The sequence below is a fragment of the Schistocerca americana genome, chromosome 10 (genome assembly GCF_021461395.2).
Source record: "Schistocerca americana isolate TAMUIC-IGC-003095 chromosome 10, iqSchAmer2.1, whole genome shotgun sequence".
NCBI classification, from domain to species: Eukaryota; Metazoa; Arthropoda; class Insecta; order Orthoptera; family Acrididae; genus Schistocerca; species Schistocerca americana.
In genome coordinates this window covers 80,975,121-80,997,542 of record NC_060128.1, presented here as the reverse complement: position 1 = coordinate 80,997,542, position 22,422 = coordinate 80,975,121, and the positions used below count along the sequence as shown (strand labels likewise).

General features: G+C 39.2%; 1 protein-coding gene across 2 annotated transcripts in view; it reads right to left on the bottom strand.

Annotated features, from left to right (window-relative positions):
- Positions 1-22,422, bottom strand: part of LOC124552590 (guanine nucleotide-binding protein subunit alpha-14-like) — a 159,821-nt gene that overhangs the window by 5,797 nt on the left and 131,602 nt on the right. Inside the window, exon 7 of one of the 2 annotated variants that reach the window (XM_047126914.1) lies at positions 15,212-15,319. In XM_047126914.1, the coding sequence (XP_046982870.1) occupies positions 15,212-15,319 (108 nt within the window). The other variant, XM_047126915.1, reaches the window with a different exon arrangement.

Below are 22,422 nucleotides of genomic sequence, written 5' to 3'. Positions count from 1 at the left end.
AGGCAGGTGAAACTCTTCAAATTGGTCATGGTTATTTCTGCTGAGTATGTAACTCATAATATCAGTTGTTAATGTGGTCTTTTGTTTTATTGTCAAGATACGACTCAATTCATACACAAAGAATGCTTTTAACATCATAGTATTCTAGTGTCTCTTGTGGAGTTTTATGATCTACACAATCAAAGGCCTCAGTCCCTTGTGGAGTTTTATGATCCACCCAATCAAAGGCCTCAGCTAGAGCACAGAAAATCGCAACAGGGTAATTGAGGGGATGCTAACCCACAGTTTAGCAAGGATTAGTCTGGTTAAATTATCTGTTGTGTTTTAGAACATACCACATGATAGAAACCAGTAGTTCTATATATACTGCTAAAAATAATTTTATAGTGTAGTTTTTTTTTCTCCTTGTAGTTATGGCATTGTCTTTGACTTGATCTAAAATAGAATATTAAATAATTCAAAGTTCTTCTGATGCCTCCTTCAATTTTTCTGATCTAGTGTAACCAGATCTGAGCTACTGTTACAAAGTTATTGTCAGAAACATGTTTCAAATTTCTTTTGTAAGATACATTGCTAAAGAAGTTTCTCCTCTTGGATGACCCAGAATGTGAAGTTACACAGTCTTCCTCTGCAGTGTTCTTTGTAGCAATATTTCAGTCACATTCACCAAGAAAATGAAGGGAGTAGCAGAAGACAAGGATGGACTTTAGAATTTTCTACCACCTCAGGTTGAGTGCTCTGCTGTTAGCACTAAGAACCCGAAAAAAAGTCGCCAAACTATGCCCTGTGCCCCATGATGGACGGCACTCAACTTACTGTTGCAGTAGTAACCAGTATTTGAGTAGAACATGTCAGACTCAAAGCTTTTCCCGACTGAAATTTTCTAGAGTGGAAGGCAAAATGAATCTTTCTTTCTCCAGCTGAGGTGTGCCATTTTGAAACTTGCTGACAGATTAAAACTGTGCCAATATGGAACCATGCCTTTTGTGGGAATACCCATGACACAGTTTTACAGCTTTATTTTTGCAGTACATATCTCCAGTCTTTGTGTCACTAAGTTTCAAATCAGTGGGCACTTTACTGCAGAGTGAAAATTCGTTCTGTAAATAACTCCCTTGGCCACAGATGCAGCCCAAAGCAGTTATCAATGTGGCCAAAGAAGTGAGCATCTATCACATGACTGGCATAAAAAAAAAATTTCTTGAAATTCTGTTTATGTTAAGTTACAACATAAACTGAATATCTTCAATTTGAAACTCTTGCCACATGAGAGTCTTGTTCTTATAACTGGTGAATTCATCAGATGCACTGGTCTGTTAACTGGTGAATTCATCAGATGCACTGGTCTGTTATCTTATGGGTGCTTCAATTGCAGTTACAAAACTGGAGATTTAGAGATGAATAATGAAATTGATGTATGTAAATACAAGGAAATTCTATGTTATTTCTATACAATAGTGATAAAGAATCTTTTTCACCATAGTTCTGCTCACTGCAAGTCGGTAGAAGCTAGAAATCTTCATGTGGATTGCAATTACTGCCAATGTCTGCTATTGAACAGAACCATAATTTCATTAAATCAGCTTTAATTTGATATCATATCCATTGCTGCAAATGAGAACCACTTCTGAACATGAATGTCTGTGTAATGGGCTTTCCTGAAATATTTTTTGCTTTCATGTGGAATTTCTATCATAACAGATGACTGATACAAAGAGATGAGTTTAAAATCAAATCAATTTCTTCATTCAACAGCCCACAGACTAGCTTCCTGTGGGATTCTATCACTGTCAATTCCAGGAATTCCTCAGAAGTTTGGATGCTGTGTATGGTGACATCTTAAATTTTCAGGAGTAAGCTGTAGGGCAAGATGGCTAATATACAATATGTACATGAGCCCTGAATGAAAAGTAGGGGTGGAAGACCAAGAACAAAGTGCTCAGATTAAAAAAGTTGTAAGACAAGAATGTAGTCTTTTACTCCTACTATTCAGTCTATACATTGAAGAGGCAATGATAGTGAAGAAGAATTACAGGATCTGCTAAATGGCAAAAACATTCTAATGAGTACAGTATATGGACTACCAGTAAGTCAAAGGAAGACGAAACTAATGAGAAGTAGCAGAAATGAGAACAGCAAGAAACTGAAAGTCAGGATCAATGATCATGAAGTAGGTAAAGTTAAGGAATTCTGCTACCTTGGCGGCAAAATAACCCACAATGGATGGTGTAGGGAGAACATAAAAAGCAGACTGGACCTGACAAAAAGGGCATTCCTAGCTAAGAGAAGTCTACTAGTATCAAACATAAGCCTTAATTTGAGGTAGAAATTTCTGAGAATGTACATTTGGAGCACAGCATATGATAGTGGAATATGGACTGTGGGAATTGAAGCATTTGAGATGTGCTGCTACAGAAGAATGTTGAAAATTAGGTGGACTGATAAGGGAAGTAATGAGAAGGTTCTCTGGGGTACTGGGGTGGAAAGGAATACATGGGGAAAAAACTGACAAGAAGATGGGACAGGATGGTAACATCACAGATGTTAAGACATCATAGAATAACTTCCATGGTACTAGAGGGAGCTGTAAAGGGTAAAAACTGTACAGGAAAACAGAGACTGGGATACACCCAGCAAATAATTTAAGACATAGGCAGCAAGTGCTGCTCTGAGATGAAGTAGTAGGCAGAGGAAAGGAATTCACGGCAGGCCACATCAAGCTAGTCAGAAGACTGATGACTAAAAAAAGAATAGGCGGCTCAGTCAAAGACAGATGTTAGAAAGATTTTGTAGTGTAATTAATGAAATCAAATCATTGGTGACATCAAAAGCAAAATCTATACCAGAACTTGACGATGGGCAGATTCAGTATTTTGGCAAATTTGACTGCTCATTTGGGTGACTTAAAATAGGCACCTTCAAGGTAGAAACCTACTTATCAGTACAATATTTCAAACAATAAACACATTTCAAATGAAACTGAATTATGCCAAGTACAAGTAAATGCAAACTTTTCTTTGTCTTTCTTCCCTACCAACACATTGGCCAAACATAATACTAAAGATGGGATGAAATTTGAGCCCTACTTTTTGATTTCATGCAAGAATTGTAAAGTCAGTTTCAAGATATTCAAAAAAATATTTAAATTTTTTCTGTCTGTGTGACACCTTTTACCATAATAGTATAGAAGATTTTTATATGTAATGCATAGAGTTGCAGTCTGACACCCAACTAAAAGAAAAATTTGATCATGTGCCTTTGTTGGATTTTTACAGATCATACAAGTTGGTTGAAACCTGAAATTGATACCAGTGAGATTTTTGGGAAGAAAATAAATGTATATCAAAAGGATAGACAAATGGGAACTGGAGGTGGTGTATTTGTCAAAGTAGAGAAGAAATTTAAATCCACCGAGGTAGAAATTGAAGCTGCATGTGAGATTTTTTGGGCACGACTCAGTATCAAGGATGTGCATAAAATGGTAATTGGATCCTTCTGTTGCCCACCACACTCCACTCCTGATGTGACCAAAAACTTGGGAGAACACCTCACTTCACTTGTACGTAAGGTCCCCAATCATACTGTAATCATCGATTGAGACTGTAACCGTCCAACAGTTAATTGGGAAACTTACAGTTTTGTTATGGGTGGATGTGATAAGACATCCTTTGAAACTTTACTAAATGCCTTCTCCGAAAACTACGTAGAACATATAGTTAGGAACCCCAATCATGGTGGAAATACATTGGATCTAACAGCAACAAATAGACCTGACCTCTTTGATGATGACCACATTGTAGTGGGTACCAGTGACCATGACACGGTTGTGGCAACAATGATTACCAATGTACAAAGGACAACTAAAACAAACAGAAAGATGTATATGTGCAGTAAACTAGATAAAAATCAGTAGTTTCATATATCAATGAGGAACTTAATACTTTCACCACAGTGTGGGGAGCATGTAGAGGAACTCTGGCTCCAGTTTAAAAGAATAGCTGACCATGCACTGTGTAGATATGTATCCAGTACAACAGTCCATAATGGGAGGGAACCTCCAATGGTATACAGTCACTGTAAAAAAAAAAACAGAGATTACTGCACAATAAGTGTAAAACAAAGCATAGGGCTATAGATAGAGAGATACTGAATGAAACGCATTTGGCTGTCAAGAGAACAATGCATGATGCCTTCAATGACTACTGTAGAAATTCTGGTCGTATGTCATGTTAGTAGCACCAGTCGGTAGGGAATGAGACAGGAACTGCAACTGAGGGTAGCAAAGTGAAAGCTGAGCTGCTTAACTCTGTTTTAAAATGTTCCTTTACAAAGGAAAACCCAGGAGACTTGCCCCAGTTTAATCCTCATACCAGTGAAAAGATAAATGAAGTAAGTGCTAGTGTCAGTAGTGTTGAGAAAAAGCTGAAATAGTCAAAACTGAACAAAGCTCCAGAGCCCAATGGAATCCCTGTCAGATTCTACACTGAATTTGTGTGTGAGTTAGCCCCTCTTCTAACTTTAATCTGTCGTATGTCCCTTAAACAAAAAACCATGCCAAATTCTTGGAAAAAGGTACATGTCACAGCCATGTCCATGAGGGGTAATAGAAGTGATCTTCAAAACTACCGTCCAATATCCTTGACATCAATTTGTTGTTGAATCTTACAACATACTCTGAGCTCAAACATAGTGAGATATCTTGAACACAGTGACCTCCTCAATGCCAGCCAGCATGGATTTTGAAACCATCATCATATGCATGACATACTGCAAGCTTTGGATCAAAACAATCATGTAGTTGCTGTATTTCTTGATTTACAAAGGCATTTGACTCAGTACCACACTTACATTTATTGTCAAAAGTAAGATCATATGGGGTACTGAGTGAAATTTGTGACTGGTCTGAGGATTTCTCAGTTAGGGAGGATGCAGCAACTTATCTTGGATGGAGAATCAGTGTCAGATGTGGAAGTAACTTCTTGTATGCCCCAGGAAAGTGTGTTGGGACTCTTGCTGTTTATTTTGTATATTACTGACATTCCAGACAATATGTGTGAGTGTGGGTGGGGGGGTCTTCAGTCCAGAGACTGGTTTGATGCAGCTCTCCATGCTACTCTATCCTGTGCAAGCTTCATCATCTCCCAGTACCTAATGCAACCTACATTCTTCTGAATCTGTTTAGTGTATTCATCTCTTGGTCTCCCTCTACAATTTTTACCCTCCACGCTGCCCTCCAGAACTAAATTGGTGATCCCTTGATGCCTCAGAATATGCCCTACCAACTGATACCTTCTTCTAGGCAAGTTGTGCCACAAACTTCTCTTCTCTCCTATTCTATTCAATACCACCTCATTAGTTATGTGATCGACTCATCTAAACTTCAGCATTCTTCTGTGGTACCACATTTCAAAAGCTTCTATTCTCTTCTTGTCAAAACTATTTATCGTCCACATTTCACTTCCATACATGGCTACACTCCATACAAATACTTTCAGAAACGACTTCGTGACGTTTAAATCTACACTCAATGTTAACAAATTTCTCTTCTTCAGAAACCCTTTCCTTGCTATTGCCAGTCTACATTTTATATCCTCTGTACTTTGACCATCATCAGTTATTTTGCTCCCCAAATAGCAAAACTCATTTACTACTTTAAGCGTCTCATTTCCTAATCTAATTCCCGCAGCATCACCCGATTTAATTCGACTACATTCCATTATCTCATTTTGCTTTTTTTGATGTTCATCTTATATCCTCCTTTGAAGACACTGTCCATTCCATTCAGCTGCTCTTCCAGGTCCTTTGCTGTCTCTGACAGAATTACAATGTCATTGGCGAACCTCAAAGTTTTTATTTCTTCTCTGTGGATTTTAATTCCTACTCCAAATTTTTACTTTGTTTCCTTTACTGCTTGCTCAATATACAGGTTGAATAACATCGGGGATAGGCTACAACCCTGTCTCACACCCTTCCCAACCACTCCTTCCCTTTCATGCCCCTCGACTCTTATAACTGCCATCTGGTTTCTGTACAAATTGTAAATAGCCTTTCGTTCCCTGTATTTTACCCCTTCCACTTTCAGAATTTGAAAGAGAGTATTCCAGTCGATGTTGTCAAAAGCTTTCTCTAAGTCTACAAATGCTAGAAACGTAGGTTTGCCTTTTCTTAATCTATTTTCTAAGATAAGTCGTAGGGTCAGTATTGCCTCATGTGTTCCAACATTTCTACAGAATCCAAACTGATCTTCCCCGAGGTCAGCTTCTACCAGTTTTTCCATTCGTCTGTAAAGAATTTGCGTTAGTATTTTGCAGCTGTGACTTATTAAACTGATAGTACATTAATTTTCATATCTGTCAACACCTGCTTTCTTTGGGATTGGAATTATTATATTCTTCTATAAGTCTGAGGGTATTTCGCCTGTCTCACTCACTAGATGGTAGAGTTTTGTCAGGACTGGCTCCCCCAAGGCCGTCAGTAGTTCTAATGGAATGTTGTCTACTCCCGGGGCCTTGTTTCAACTCAGGTCTTTCAGTGCTGTGTCAAACTCTTCGCACAGTATCATATCTCCTATTTCATCTTCATCTACATTCCAGACAATATAAATAGTAAAATCATGCTTTTTGCAGATGATGTAGTTGTCTATAATGAAGTACTGTCTGAAAGAAGCTGCATAAATATTCAGTCAGATCTCGATAAGATTTCAAATTGGTGCAAAGTGTGGCAACTTGCTTTAAATGTTCAAAAATGTAAAATTGTGCAGTTCACAAAACAAAAAAAACATTGTATCCTATGACTATAGTATCAATGAGTCACTGCTGGATTTGGCCAACTCATAAAAAATATCTGGGTGTAACACTACGTAGGAATATGAAATAGGATTATCACGTAGCTGAGTCATGGGTAAAACAGGTGGTATTCTTTGGTTTCCTTGTAGAATACTGGGGAAATTAAATCAGTCGACAAAGAAGATTCCTTACAAATCTCTTGTGAGGCCAGTTCTAGAATATTGCTCAAGTGTGTGGGACCCGTACCAGACAGGACTAACAGGGGATATTGAATGTATATGAAGAAGGAAAACATAAATGGTCACAGGTTTGTTTGACCTGTGGGAGTGTGTCACAGAGATACTGAAGGAACTGAACTGGAAGACTGTTGAAGATAGACATAAACTATCCCGAGAAAGTCTGTTAACAAAGTTTCAACAACCGGCTTATTTCTTCCTGCAATATATGTAAACGGAACAGGAAGAAACCCTAATAATTGGGAAATGGGACATATTCTCTGCCATGCACCTCACAGCAGTTTGCAGAGTATGAATGTAGATGTAAATGTAGATACCTGCTCAGAGAAAAATCTCCTTGCTGCACAACCATGTGTTATATATGTCAACTTTGTTTGGAAGAGTTGTTTTCAAGAGTAAAGCACACAAAGAGTAAAAATAAAACTGTAACCTCACATGAAAACCTTGAGAATTGCAACCACATAGATCAAACCTGATAATGATAGATCAGTTTCCCAAATTAAAAGTCAAATGTCACATTTATTCAGATTTGCAGTTACTTATAAATAAAATTATTAATGAAGTCTCATATATAAATCATCAAATTAATCCCATCTTACCTTTTTAGAACAACTCCGACTGCCCCCTGCTCCCAGCCGCTGCCCACCCCTCTCCCAATCCCCTCCCAGTGGATATCGTTAGCGTTAAGTATATTGATGCGCAGGTGAGCTAAAAGGTTGGACACCTCTGCCCTAGGCTGTGGCTAAGTCAGGACTGCACCATACCCTTTCTTTCTGGAGCTGCAGTCCTATGCATGAAACCATCTGTGATGTTTGGAAGATAGGAGAACATTGGCTGAAGTATAACTGTGAGGTCTGGTCATGAGTCGTGCTGAACAGCTCAGACACTAACAGCACTGACAACAAAAGGCGAGGTTCTGGCACACGGTTTTAATCTGGCAGGACGTTTCACTACAGGGTTTATCTGGAAGGCATGAAGTGGAATAAGTTCAGCAGATAAGCCTTGCTATTTGTCTGAGATTACTTCAGCGTCTTTGATGTTCTAGATTGCTTGTTTACAATAAAGCCTTCACCTGAGGTTCCTCTCTGTTCACTCCCTTCATAACAACAAATATGACATGTTTTTAATTCTATTAGGTATTCACTTTCTTTGTTTCACCATTTATAACCCTACTATATTCCATGTAATGTCTGTTACCCCATTTCCAACTGCTTTAACTTAACTTTGGCCACTAAAGTTTTGCAGTTTATTGTCCCTAAATAAAAAGAAATTGTGTTTCTGAAGTCCATATTATTGTTTATTTAGCCACATATATCTGGATTGGCTCCCCGTGAACACTGCACTTCAGCGAGCGATACCAATAGCCGTACTGTAAGTGCAACCACAGTGGAGGAGTATCTGTTGAGAGGCTGTACAGATGTGTGGTTCCTGAAGAGGGGCGGCAACAGCTGAGTGATGTGGCCTTGTAATGTCAACCAAAGCAGCCTTGCTGTGGTGGTACGGCAAACAGCTGAAAGTGAGGGGAAACTAGAGCTGCAATTTTCCCGAGGGAATGCAGCTCTACCGTATGGTTAAATTATGACGACATTCTCTTGGGTAAAATATTCTGGAGGTAAAATAGTCCACCATTCAGATCTACAGGCTGGGGCTACTCAGGAGGATGTCGTCATCAGGAGAAAGGGTTATAAATACAAAGTCAGGTATGGGTAATGCAGAACTGGATTTAATAATGAACAAGAAAATGGAAATGCAGGTAAGCTGTTATGAACAGTATAGTGGATGCTTATTGCAGGCAAGATAAACACAAAGCCCACATTAACCACAATAGTACAAGTTTATATGCCAATTAGCTCTGCAGATGATGAAGAGATTGAAGAATTGTATGATGAGATGAAAGAAATTATTCAGATAGTTAAGGGAGATGAAAATTTAACTGTGATGAGGGACTGGAATTCTATAGCAGGAAAAGGAAAAGAAGGAAAAATAGTCGGTGAATGTGGACTGGGGAGGAAACGAATGAAATTGGTAGAATTTTTCACATAGCATAATTTATTCATCACTAACACTTGATTTAAGAATCATGAAAGTAAGTTGTAATGCTGGAAGAGACGTGGAGACTCAGAAGGGCTTAACATTGACAATATAATCGTAAGACAGAGATTTTGGAACCATCCTTTAATTGTAAGACATTTCCAGGGGCAGATGTGGAGTCTGACCACAATTTATTGGTTATGAACTGTAGATTAAAACTGAAGAAGTTGAATAAAGGTAGGAAATTAAAGAGATGGAACCTGGATAAACTGAAAGAACCAGAGGTTATTGACAGCTTCAGAGGGAGTGTCAGATAATGGTTGACTGGAACGGGGGAAAGGAATACAATAGAAGATGAATGGGTAGCTTTAAGAGACGAAATAGTGAAGGCAGCAGAGGACTGAATAGGTAGAAAAATAAGGCATGGTAGAAATCCTCGGGTAATGGAGGAGATACTGAATTTAACTGATGAAAGGAGAAAGTATGAAATCACAGCAAATGAAACAGGTGAAAGGGAATACAAACGTCTAAAAAATGAGGTAGACAGGAACTGCAAAATGGCTGGAGGACAAATGTAAGGATTAAGAAGCTTATTTCACTAGGGGAAAGACAGATGCCACCTACAAGAAAATTAAAGAAGCCTTTGGAAGCAGCTGTAAGAATAACAAGAGCTCAGATGGAAAATCAGTCCTAAAAAAAGAAGGGAAAGATGGAAGGAGTATATAGAGGGTCTATACAAGGGAGATGAACTTGAAGGCAATATTATAGAAATGGAGTAGGACAAATATGAAAAAGAGATGGGATATATGATACTGCAAGAAGAATTTAACGGAGCATGAAAGACGTAAGTTGAAACAAGGCCCATTGAGTAGATGACATTCCGTCAGAATTACTGATAGCCTTAGGTGAGCCAGCCATGACAAAACTCTTCCATCTGGTGAACGAGATGTATGGGATAGGCGTAGTGCCCTCAGTTTTCAAGAAGAATGTAATAATTGCAATTCCAAAGTAAGCAGCCACCGACAGGTGTGAAAATTACTGATCTATCAGTTTAATAATCATGGTTTGCAAAATATTAACATAAATTATTTACTGAATACTGGAAAACTAGTAGAAGCCAACCTCAGGGAGGATCATTTTTGATTCCAGAGGAATATGGGAATACGTGAGGCAATACTGACCCTACAGCTTATATTAGAAGATAGGTTAAGGAAAAGCAAACCTATGTTGATAGCAGACAATGTTGACTGGAATACTCTGTTTGAAATTCTGAGGTTAACAGGGATAAAATACAGGGAGCAAAAGGCTATTTACAACTTGTACACAAAACTGAACAGCAATTGTAAGAGTAGAGGGGCATGAAAGGAAGGCAGTGATTGAGAAGGAAGTGAGACAGAGTTGTAGCCTATCCACAATGTTATTCAATCTGTACATTGAGCAAGCAGTAAAAGAAACAAAAGAATTAAAGTTCAGGCAGAAGAAATAAAACTTCGAGATTTGCCAGTGACATTGTAGTTCTGTGGTTGGTTGACTGGCTGATTTGGGGGAGGGGACCAAACAGTGAGTTCATTAGTCTCATTGGATTAGGAAGGATGGGGAAGGAAGTCGGCTGTGTCCTTTCAAAGGAACCATCCCAGCATTTGCCTGAAGCAATTTTGAGAAGTCACAGAAAATCTAAATCAGGATGCCCGGACACAGGTTTGAAATGTCATCCTCCCAAATGCGAGTCCAGTGTGCTAACCACCGTGCCACCTCGCTCAGTTCTAATTCTTCCAGAGACAGCAAAGGACTTGAATGAGCAGCTGAATGGAATGGTCAGTGTCTTAAAAGGAAGATGTGAGATTAACATCAACAAAAGCAAAAGCAAAACAAGTAAGAGGGTCACTCCAAAAGAAATGCACATTTTTTTTTTTTTAAATCCATCTTTTATTCTACATGTTTGAAAGTTTTACAGTGTGTAGATACATCCTTCAGGAACAATATTTTCATTTCTCCACATAATTTCCATCCCTCTCAATGCCTTACGCCATCTTGGAACCAGCGCCTGGATACCCGCACGGTAAAATTCTGGACCAACCTGTTGGAGCCACTGTTTGGCAGCGTGCACAAGGGAGTCATCATCTTCAAACCTTTCTCCACGAAGAGAGTCTTTCAGTTTCCCAAAGAGATGATAGTCACATGGAGCCAGGTCTGGACTGTAAGGCGGGTGTTTCAGTGTTGTCCATCCGAGTTTTGTGATTGCTTGCATGGTTTTTTGACTGACATGTGGCCAAGCATTGTCGTGCAATAGCAAAACTTCCTGCTTTTGTCGATGTGGTCAAACAAGACTCAGTCCAGCTTGAAGTTTCTTCAGTGTCGTCACATATGCATCAGAATTTATGGTGGTTCCACTTGCCACGATGTCCACAAGCAAGAGTCCTTTGGAATCAAAAAACACCGTAACCATAACTTTTCCAGCAGAAGGTGTGGTTTTGAATTTTTTGTGAATTTGCATGATGCCACTCCATTGATTGCCTCTTCGTCTCTGGTGAAAAATGATGGAGCCATGTTTCATCACCTGTCACAATTCTTCCAAGAAATTCATCTCCACCATTCTCGTACTGTTCCAAAAGTTCGCTGCATACCATTTTTCTTGTTTCTTTGTGAGCCACTGTCAACATCCTGGGAACTCACCTGGCACCAACCATTTTTAACGCCAACACTTTCAGTATTCTGCAGACACTTCCTTCCCCTATCCCAACGTAGCGTGACAATTTGGTGGCAATTCGTTCACTGTGATGCGTCTGTCAGCAGTCACCAATTCGTTAACTCTCTGCACATTGTCTGGAGTGTCTGCAGTGAGAGTACTGCCACTGCGAGGACAATCCTCAATATTGCCGTGCCCGCTTTCATCACGTAACCTGCTTGCCCACCGACTAACTGTACTGCGATCGACAGCAGCATCTCTGTACACCTTTTTCAACCTCTTGTGGATGTTTCCCACTGTCTCATTTTCACAGCACAGGAATTCTATGACAGCACATTGCTTCTGACGAACGTCAAGTGTAGCAGCCATCTTGAAGGCATGCTGTGACGGCGCCACTCACGGGAACAGGTCGAACTAAGTTTGAAAACAAGCGGGAAGGATGTATCTACACACTGTAAAACTTTCACACATGCAGAATGAAAACTGTATTTTTACAAAAATAGTGTGCATTTCTTTTGGAGTGACCCTCGTATAATGGAATGTAGTCAAATTAAGTCAGGTGATATTGAGGGTATTAGATTAGGAAATGAGACACTTAAAGTATATATTGCTAAAGTATATATTGCTATAACGAGTGATGGCCAAAGTAGAGAGGATATAAAATTAGACTGGCAATGGCAGGAAAAGCATTTCTGAAGGAAAGAAATTTGTTAACATCAAATATAGACTTAAATGTTAGGAAGTCTTCTCTGAAGGTATTTGCCTGGAGTGTAGCCACTGATGGAAGTGAAACATGAACGATTAACAGTTCAGAGAGGAAGAGAATAGAAGCATTTAAAAAGGGGTGCTACAGAAAAATGCTGAAGATTAGATGGGCAGATCATGTAACTAATGTGGAGATACTAAACAAAATTGGGGAGAAGAGAAATTTGTGGCACAACTTGACTAGAAGAAGGGATTGGTTGATAGGACACATTGTGAGACATCAGAGGATTACCAATTTAATATCAGGAGAAATGTGGGGGGTAAAAATCATAGAGGAAGACCAAGAGACAAATACAGTAAGCAGATTCAGAAAGATATAGGTTGTAGTAGTTATTTGCAGATGAAGAGCCTTGCACAGGATAGAGTAGCATGGAGAGCTGCATCGGATCTGTCTTTGGACTGAAGACCACAACAACAAAATCGAGATTGAATGTTGGGATCTGCCCTGTAATTCTCACTAAGATGTAACTGAGAGCATTCTCCACAGTTCAACTTCTACATCTGTGTTCTGCAAACCACTGTGATGTGCACGGCGGAGGGTGATCCCTGCTGTACCAGTTACAAGGACTTGTTCCTGTTCCATTCACATATGGCGTACAGAAAGAATAATTCATCTCATGCCTCTTTGTCAGCTGTAATTAGTCTAATATTCCCTTCATAGGATTTTGTAGTAAATCCCTTGGTTTGTAACTGGTTCTTAAAACTTTGTAAGCAGCCTGTCGAAAGATTGTCAGTATGTCTTCAAGCATCTGCCAATTCTGCTATGTTGGCACTACCTTAATGATCTCTCTTGCAGGTTGAACAAACCTGTAACCATTCATGATGCCTTTCTTTTTCATACGATTTATGTCCTCTGTTATCAGTTTATGATAAGGGTCCCAAACAATTGAGCAATATTCCAGGGTGGGTCAGACAATTGTTTCATAAGTGATCTGCTTTGAAGACTGATTGAATTTCCCAAGTATCATACCAAGAAACTGAAGTTGGCCACATGCTTTACCTGTGGCTGATCCTACATAACCATTCCAGTTCACATCCCTTTACACCCAGCTATTTGTACGAGTTGACCAGTTTCACTTAGAAAAGTCACCTTTTGTAAAGTGTGGTGCAGACGAAAGATTCAGAATCCGGGGTTTGTCCCTCAGCTAGACACAGGACGTTTTTCTGTCACTTCTTGCTTCTTTCATATCTGGCAATTATTAATTTATGACAAAAAGTGTGAAAGTGCACTGCAACTCAGAGTCCACAGTAAACTGTCAGCTCCTCTGTAATCGGCCAGTTAAATACATTCAAAGGCCTGAGGAAGGTGAGGACATACTGTGTCCAATAGAACTGTTCCAAGTAAAGCTCTTCAGTGTTCACACTGACCTTCAGTCTTACAGCAATTTTAATTTACAAAGGGGGGCTGAAAAGTAACACAATATAATTTTTTTCTCATCTAGTATTTTTTTTTTCATGTGCAACTCTTCCAAGAGAAGCCTGAACTATGAAAAAACATGGCATGTATGTTACTCTCGTCAGCTTGTAAAGAGCAGCGAAAAGTAGTTCGATATTTGTGGGCCGTAGAGCATAAATTGAGTGAAATTCACAGTGACATGCATCACGTGTATGGACTGTAGCAATGTCTCCAGGTGGTGTGCATTCTTCCAAGAGGGCTGTGTGAACCTTAGTGATCTGTCACACTCTGAGCAGCTGGTAGCAGTTGCATTGTCACAGAATGTCAAAGCCATTGAGACAGCAATTTTGAACTACTGGGTTGTACAACTGCAAACCTTATTGTAGCAGTTCAACATTTCCTATTGTGCCATGTATGATATTGTTCATGAGACGCTGGAATTTCGTAACGTTAGTTCTCACTCGGTGCCTAAGAATCTGACAAACCACAAGGCCCAGCGGATGATGACAAGCTCATACAGCAGAAGCGCATGACTTTCTGAAAGGAGTTGTCACTGGTGATGAGTCGTGGGCATACAGCCAAAACCAAACAGGCCTCTATGAAGTGGAAATGTGTTGGCTCCCCTGTACGCAAAACATTCAGAGAGATTCAGTCTGCTAGGAAGTGGTAGTGACAGTGTTGTGGAATATGCATGGTGTGTTATTGGTAGACTTTGCTGAATGCAGGACCACTTTGAATGCTGCAGCCTACATTTAAACTTTGGTTAAGTTGTGTCGTGCCCTACATGACAAACACCACAACATTAATAGTGACAGCGTCAGACTTCTTCGTGACAATGCCCAACCCCACGCGGCTGCTCCTGTTCGTGAGGAAATCACCAAATTTGCATGGTAGTTGCTCAAGCATACACCGTACATTTCAGACTGTGTACAGTCAGACTTTCATCTGTTTAGTCCTATGCAGAAACTCCTGGCTGCCCAACGCTTTGCAACAAGTGGGGAAGTGAAATCAACATTCTGCTGTTGGCTATACTCCAACCAAACAAAACTCTACAAATAGGGCACATTGAAACTGGAACCGTGATGGGAGAAATGTGTTGAGAATCTTGGTGACTATGTAGAAAAGTAGGTAAAAGATGCAAGTTCATTTATAATTTATTTTTGTTACCTATTAAACTTTCTGGTAATAAAATTATTGTGTGTTACTTTCCGTTGTTCCCTTCTACTTTTAATGACGGTAATAGGAATATCGTACTGTTATTAGAGTCCATAATCAGACTCAGTTTTGATGTAAGTGGCAGTCCCTATCTTACCTGTGGCACAAGTATAGCGTACGTAGACACTCTTCCTCACATCATGGCAACATTGCTGAAACTTCTCGGCAAAAAATTCTTTTGCTGACTCTGGATCCTTTTTTGGCCCTGGCAGAAAAAGAAAAGAAGAGAATTATTTTTTTATCATGTAATGAAAGGTAACCGAGCATTGCTAAATAAAACACAAAACAACATCAGTTGCAAAGAATTCATTAATTATGGACGTGTTTAAGTCATTTGTTCTGTCAACTGAGGTGGGTAGGAAGATTAGTGTCCTACATTCTTGCAGGTGGACTGGACAAGTAAATCAGCTGTGCTCTTTCAAAGGAACCATCCTAACATTCATTTTATGTGATCTAGGAAAATCACAAATAATCTAATTCGGAAGGGCCGGACAGAGATTTGAACTGTCATCTCTCTGCTGTGGCATATCGATCAATGTGTAAGAGCCGTAGACCTTTATTACTGTGGGTACAGTGCTGAAAATCACTCTAAGAGCACTGTAGCCAAAGTGAAATTCAGAGATGAAGTGTCGTGGAGTTGCAAAGTAGAGGTAGGTGACTACTGGGTGGTTATACACAGAGGTGACATAAGTCACAGGGTACCTCCTAATATTTGTCAGACTTCCTTTTGCTCGATGTAGTACAGCATCCCAACATGGCATGGACTGAACAAGTCATTAAGTCATTTGAAGTCACCTGCAGAAATACTTAGCCATGCTGCTTCTATACCAATCCATAATTGTGAAAGCGTTTCCAGTGCAGGATTTTGTGCACGAATTGTCATCTCGATTATGTCCCATAAAAGTTCTATGGGATTCATGTTGAGTGATCTGGATGGCCAAATCATCCACTTGATTATGCAGAATGTTCTTCAAACCAGTTGCAAAATTCAAAAAATACCAGAAATGATGTATCAGATGAAATCCAGACCTCCACCTCACAGCCAGGATTATCTGTGAGGACACAAAATAAAAACTCACAGGTTCTTTTTCACCAAAATGTGCAATCACTAACTAGTAAAACAAGTGAAATCCAAATTCTATTAGAAAACGAATTAAAAAGTACATCATTATTGTGTCTCACAGAACATTGGCTCGATGAGGACAAGTTACGTATTGTGTCCCTACCTAACTTTGTGGTGAGTGGTTATTTCCGTAGAAAAATTCTTAAACATGGTGGCAGTTGTATATTCATAAGAAATAATATAAACTTTGTAAATATAAAATTTCCTGTTGAAATAGTGAAGGAAAAAGATGTAGAGCTATCAGGAGCTGAGATAGTAGACATTAAACTAGCTGTTATTTGTTTATACAGAGCTTCAACTGGTGAGCCGGCCAGTGTGGCCAAGCGGTTCTAGGCGCTTCAGTCTGGAGCCGCGTGACCGCCACGGTCACAGGTTCAAATCCTGCCTTGGGCATGGATATGTGTGGTGTCCTTATGTTAGTTAGGTTTAAGTAGTTCTAAGTTCTAGGGGACTGATGACCTCAGAAGTTAAGTCCCATAGTGCTCAGAGCCATTTGAACCATTTGAATCCAACTGGTGACATAAATACTCTCCTAAAAAGTTTGGAAATTCTCTTAACAGACTAACACAAAGGAACAGAAGAGTTGTTCTATGTGGTGATTTTAATTGACTTTGCAAAGGATACCAAAGAAAAGAAAGAATTACTGAATCTCTTGCAAACTTTTAACATGAAATCCACCATAGAAACAGCAACTCGTATCACATAGACTTCACGTACCACGATTGATCAGATATTTGTAAATGTAGATATTAACTATACAATAGAACCCCTAAACACAGGCTTTGGGGATCTCACAGCTCAAAAACTCTCTCTGAGTATAGAAACCGAGCTACAGCTTAAACACTGCCTAACAACCACCAGTAGAAACTACAGTAATGAAAATATAACTCGTTTTCTCCATTACTTGAGGAAAGAAAGCTGGGAAGAGATTTATAACTGTGATCACACAGATGGAAAATATAATAACTTTATTAACAATTTTACCTACTATTTTGAACTGTGCTTCCATCCAACCCAGGGGAAAAAATACAGAAGGAAAACAAAAAATAAATGGATTACTCCTGGGATTCTAGTATCTCAAAAAAAAAAAATTACTGCACAGATTGTCCAAACAACTCACATCACCAGAATATGACTTTTATTACAAAACCTACGAAAAGATATTCAAAAATGTTGTCAAGCAGGCAAAAATAATGGCAAATGACACATACATAAAAAATTCCACCAATAAGATGAAAGCCATATGGAATATTGTCAGGAAAGAAAGTGCAGCAGAACAGACATACTTCCATAACATTAGCTGCCTAATAGAGAACTCAACTGTGATAACTAAACCTACAAAAATTGCAAATAAATGTAATTCCTACTTTACTCAGATAGCTGAACATCTTATAAATCAAAATTTACAGTGTACTCCTATAAATAAATCCAGATGTACTATAAATAACAAATCTATTTTTCTCTACCCCATCAATCAAAAGGAAACACTTAATATAATCAAAGAACTGAAGCCCAAATTCTCTGTTGGTACTGGCAATATCCCTGACTATATCTGTAACTGGTCTCTATCAGAAGGGGTGTTCCCAGAAAAATTGAAGATAGCGAAAGTAAAACCGCTGTTCAAAAAAAGAGATAAAAACAGAAGTATCAAACTACAGGCCAATCTCACTATTATCTGGTTTTTCCAAAATAATTGAAAAATCTACTATAAAAGACTAATCAGTTTCATAGAAAAAAATAATTATCTCGAATACTCAACATGGATTCCGAAAATCTAAATCTACCGAGACAGCTGTCTTTGCATTCCTAAATGCAGCCTTAAATGCAATAGACAATAAAGAACATATCTCAGCCATATTTCTAGACCTCTCTAAAGCATTCAATGTCATCAATCACAATATCTTGCTTCAGAAACTTGAATGGATAGAATCATATCTCCAAAACAGAGAGCAATTTGTTGAGCTTACTATCTGAGAAGGGAACAAGATAAAGTCCTACTGCTCAGAAAAACAGAGCATCAAGTATGGTGTACCACAAGGCTCCATTCTAGGACCAGTTCTGTTCTACTCTTTGTAAATGACTTGGAACCGACTAGCCCATGCCATAATTACATAAAATTTGTGAATGACACAAATGTGATGATAAAAGGAAGGACCAAAGAAGAATTACTACATGAGATTAAAAATTGTACCACCCACATTACAGACTGGTTTTCTGGAAAGAAGTTAGTAATAAACACAGAAAAAAACAGTTACAATGCACATACACACAGTGCAAAATAAATGTCCACTAGCACCAGACATAGAGTTGTTTACTAGAACCCCTGAAAATATAAGTTCTATAAAATTTCTTGGGATATGGATCCAAGAAGATCATTTCAAATAAATTAAATACCATTTGCTATACTATCAAAATTCTTTCTGGTTGCACATCGAAAGAGACACTAAAAGATGTATACTTTGCCCATGCAGAATCCTTACTGTGATACAGCATAATCTTTTGGGGAAACGCATCTGCTAGCAAAAGTTGTTTTATATGCCAAAAGACAACTGTAAGAGCCATAGAAAATTCTGCATCAAGAAGCTCATGCAAGCCCTTATTAGGGCTTCCACTAACATGTCTGTACATTTTACAAGTAATCATATTTGTAAGGAAAATCTTAGAAAATAGCAACAATCTTGTGTCAACTAACCAGAGTATCCACCTGTATAACACAAGGAGAAAGCAGGACATACATGTTCAACATGCTAACACACAACACTAAGAATGGACCAGTGCAAACAGGAAACAGACTATGCAATAAGCTACTTACAAACATTAAAACAATAAGAGACACTTCAAAATATAAAACTGCTGTCCATAAATATTTATTGCTAAAATGTTATTATAGTATAGATGAATATCTCGAAACATAAAAATATGAATGTAAATATTCTTGTATGATTTAAAAACATGCATTGTAAATCACAATGACTTGTCCAATATCATATTGTGTATCTTGTACAACAAATGATCAAAAGGACCAATAAAAATTTAATGTAATGTAACACTTGTGTCCTGGTGACCTATTTGGGAGCACGAAGTCCACGAATGGCTACAACCGGTCTCCAATAATGCAAACATAACAATTTCCAGTCAATGATCCATCCAGCTGGAGCAGAGGACCCAGTCCATTCCATGTAAACACAGCCCACACCATACTGGAGCCACCTTCAGCTTACACAGTGCATTGTTGATAACTTGGGTCTACAGCTTACAGAGTCTGCACAGCACTTGAACTTACCATCAGCTCTTACCAGCCGAAATCAAGACTCATCTTACCAAGCCACAGTTTGCCAGTCATCTGGGCTCCATCGGATACGATCACGAGCTCAGGAGAGGTGCTGCAGATGATGCCGTGCCATTAGCAAAGGCACTCACATCAGTCGTCTGCTGGTATAGCCCATTAGTGTCAAATTTTGCCACGCTATCTTAACAGATACATTCATTGTACGTCCCACATCGATTCCCACGGTTATTTCACGCATTGTCGCTTGTCTGTCAATTCTGACAATCTATGCAAATACCGTTGCTCTGTCATTAAATGAAGGCCATTATCTGTGGCCAGGGTAATGCCCACAATTTGGTATTCTTGGCGCGCTCTTGACACTGGGGCTCTTTGAATATTAAATTCCCTAACAATTCCTTAAATGGGATGTCCCATGCTTCTATCTCCAAGTACCATTCTGCATTTGAAGTCTGTTAATTCCCATCGAGTGGTCATAATCACATTGTAAACATTTTCACGTGAATCACCTCAATACAAATGACAGCTCCACCAATGCACTGCCCTTTTATACTTTGTGTACGTGATACTGCTGCCATCTGTTTATGTGCATATCGCTATCCCGTGACCTTTTTTACCTCAGTGTAATTAAACTGATGGTGTTATAAGTCCTGTAGTGTGGGTTGTATGCATCACAGGATGAATGAAACATCATAGGTATGTTCATTAATCAGTGTGCTTATGGAGACACTGAAAAAAGTATTGTTCCACTTTCTGTCACCAGATGAAAATAGGCATTTTAAGCAGTCAGAATGTAGTTTGGATGTAGGAAAATGGCAGAAACAATCAAACTCATGATAATGGTGGTTCCATGGCACGTTTATCAGAATATGACCACAGGTTACGACACGCTATATCTGTAATGTGGCACCGTCAACAGTTGCTCTCAGCGTGTGCTGTGTAATTAGAGTGATATGTCATTGTATGATATCCAGATACATCCCAGACAGATGTGATCCTTCAGATTTTCCCACAACCAGAACTCACACGGACTTAGGTCGGTGCATCTGTAAGGCCACACATCTTGAAACTACACAAAGTTCGTGCGGTCATTACTGAACATTTCTCGAATAAAACCTTTCACCTGGCAATCGAAATGAGATGTCACCCCATCTTGCACAAAAATAGTGGGGTGGACTCAGTTATGTACTGGCAAAGATGGAATCACATGTTGCACCAGAAGGTCCTTATTGTGTACACATAACGGGCCAGCAAGGTGTCATCCCCTCAAACAAAAACAGGCCAAGAATGGAGGAGCTTGTGAAACCACATCAGTCATATAAGCTGAATGCAGTGAGTTTTTCTCATATAATGTGTTGGAGAGGAACCCAAATGTGACATTTCTGTGCATTCACGGCACTGTGCAGAGTAAAATTTGACTCATCCATCCAAAGAATATACTCGTGCCACATGTCATCCATTTCTATGCGTGCCAAAAAAAAAAAACAATGGGCAAATTCACAGCATTGTAGCCTATCTTGGGGATACATTTGGTGCTCATTCTGAATCTTTTAGTGCAAAAAAAAGGAGAGAGAGAAAGAGAGACAGCTTGAGCACTGGCTGCAGAACTTGAAGCATCTGCTGCACTCTCAGCTATAGCTACAGCAACATCATCAGCAACTGCCATGGGAATGGGCTGTCTCCCTTTCCCTGCCGCACTGCCTAATTCACCTCACTCTTCAAATTTCTTGATCATGTTCTTTAAGCCATTTATTGGCAAGGGACCTCTTCACAAGTGTTTCTGTTTGGCGATACTCCTACAATGCAGCAGTGCTATTGCTGCCATTCAGGTGAAATAACTTTACAAGCGGTGCACAATGTTTCCTCTCAATAGCCACTCAATAGCCATTACATTTCATATGGAAAACATCAAACTTTTTAATCCTTTACATTAACAGGTACTTCACAAATGAAATCAACAGGTGTCACTTTGCAACAAATGGCCTACTGATGCAAAACAGGAAAAATTTGACATTCTGACTGCTTACAGTGCCATATTTTCACTTGTTGGCAGAAAGTGGAACTATTATTTTTTCAGCACAGTCTGTGAGCACACTGTTTAATGAACAAACCTACGATCTTTCAGCATCCTGCGATGTATACAGCCTGCACTGTAGCACTTGGAATACCAGCAGTTTAATTCTAAACATCTGGCATTGAGGAGATCGGGGAATCCCCAATCTATTCAACTGCCTGTCAAAGATCAGTTGGGAAAGTGTGAGTACACTGGCAGACAATTCTGGGTTAAGAATTGGCTACAAAAAGAGCGATCTAACACTCACTCATTCGCTCACTCAGCCATTGCAGGTGAACTCGCTTTCCATCCAGTGACGAAACTTCTGTCGTTTTTCTGCTCAACTCTCCTTGACCACTCCTCAGCTGAGGTGGGATCAAATATCACAGTTAATCTCCCTGGAGAACAGAGCCATACGATTGCCCATTTCCTCCTAAATAATTTACCGAATTGCTAATACTGAATGCCAGCAAAGGCCTCACAGAGATCAGCTGGCGCACCAAATTAGGTCCATTCTGCAAATCTCACTGGGGATGTGAAACAAGCACATCATGCATTAAGAGGCAGGAGCAGCCACCGCAGGCTTAACTGTTTGTTATACAAACAACCAGTTATGACCACTTCTAAAGTATGAAAATTGCTTTATGGGAAAACAGCAGCTAATTTGAAAGAACCCTTTCTTTTCTTCTTAAATTATTGAAATACTGTTTTTATGTACCACTTCATACTTTACTGGTAGAATGAATATTTTTAATCTTACATTACATTAGTCATATTCTGTGGATCCTGTGGAAAGAAGTGTCTAGAATGTGGAAAGAAGTTGCAGATGTACTTTTTGAACGAACT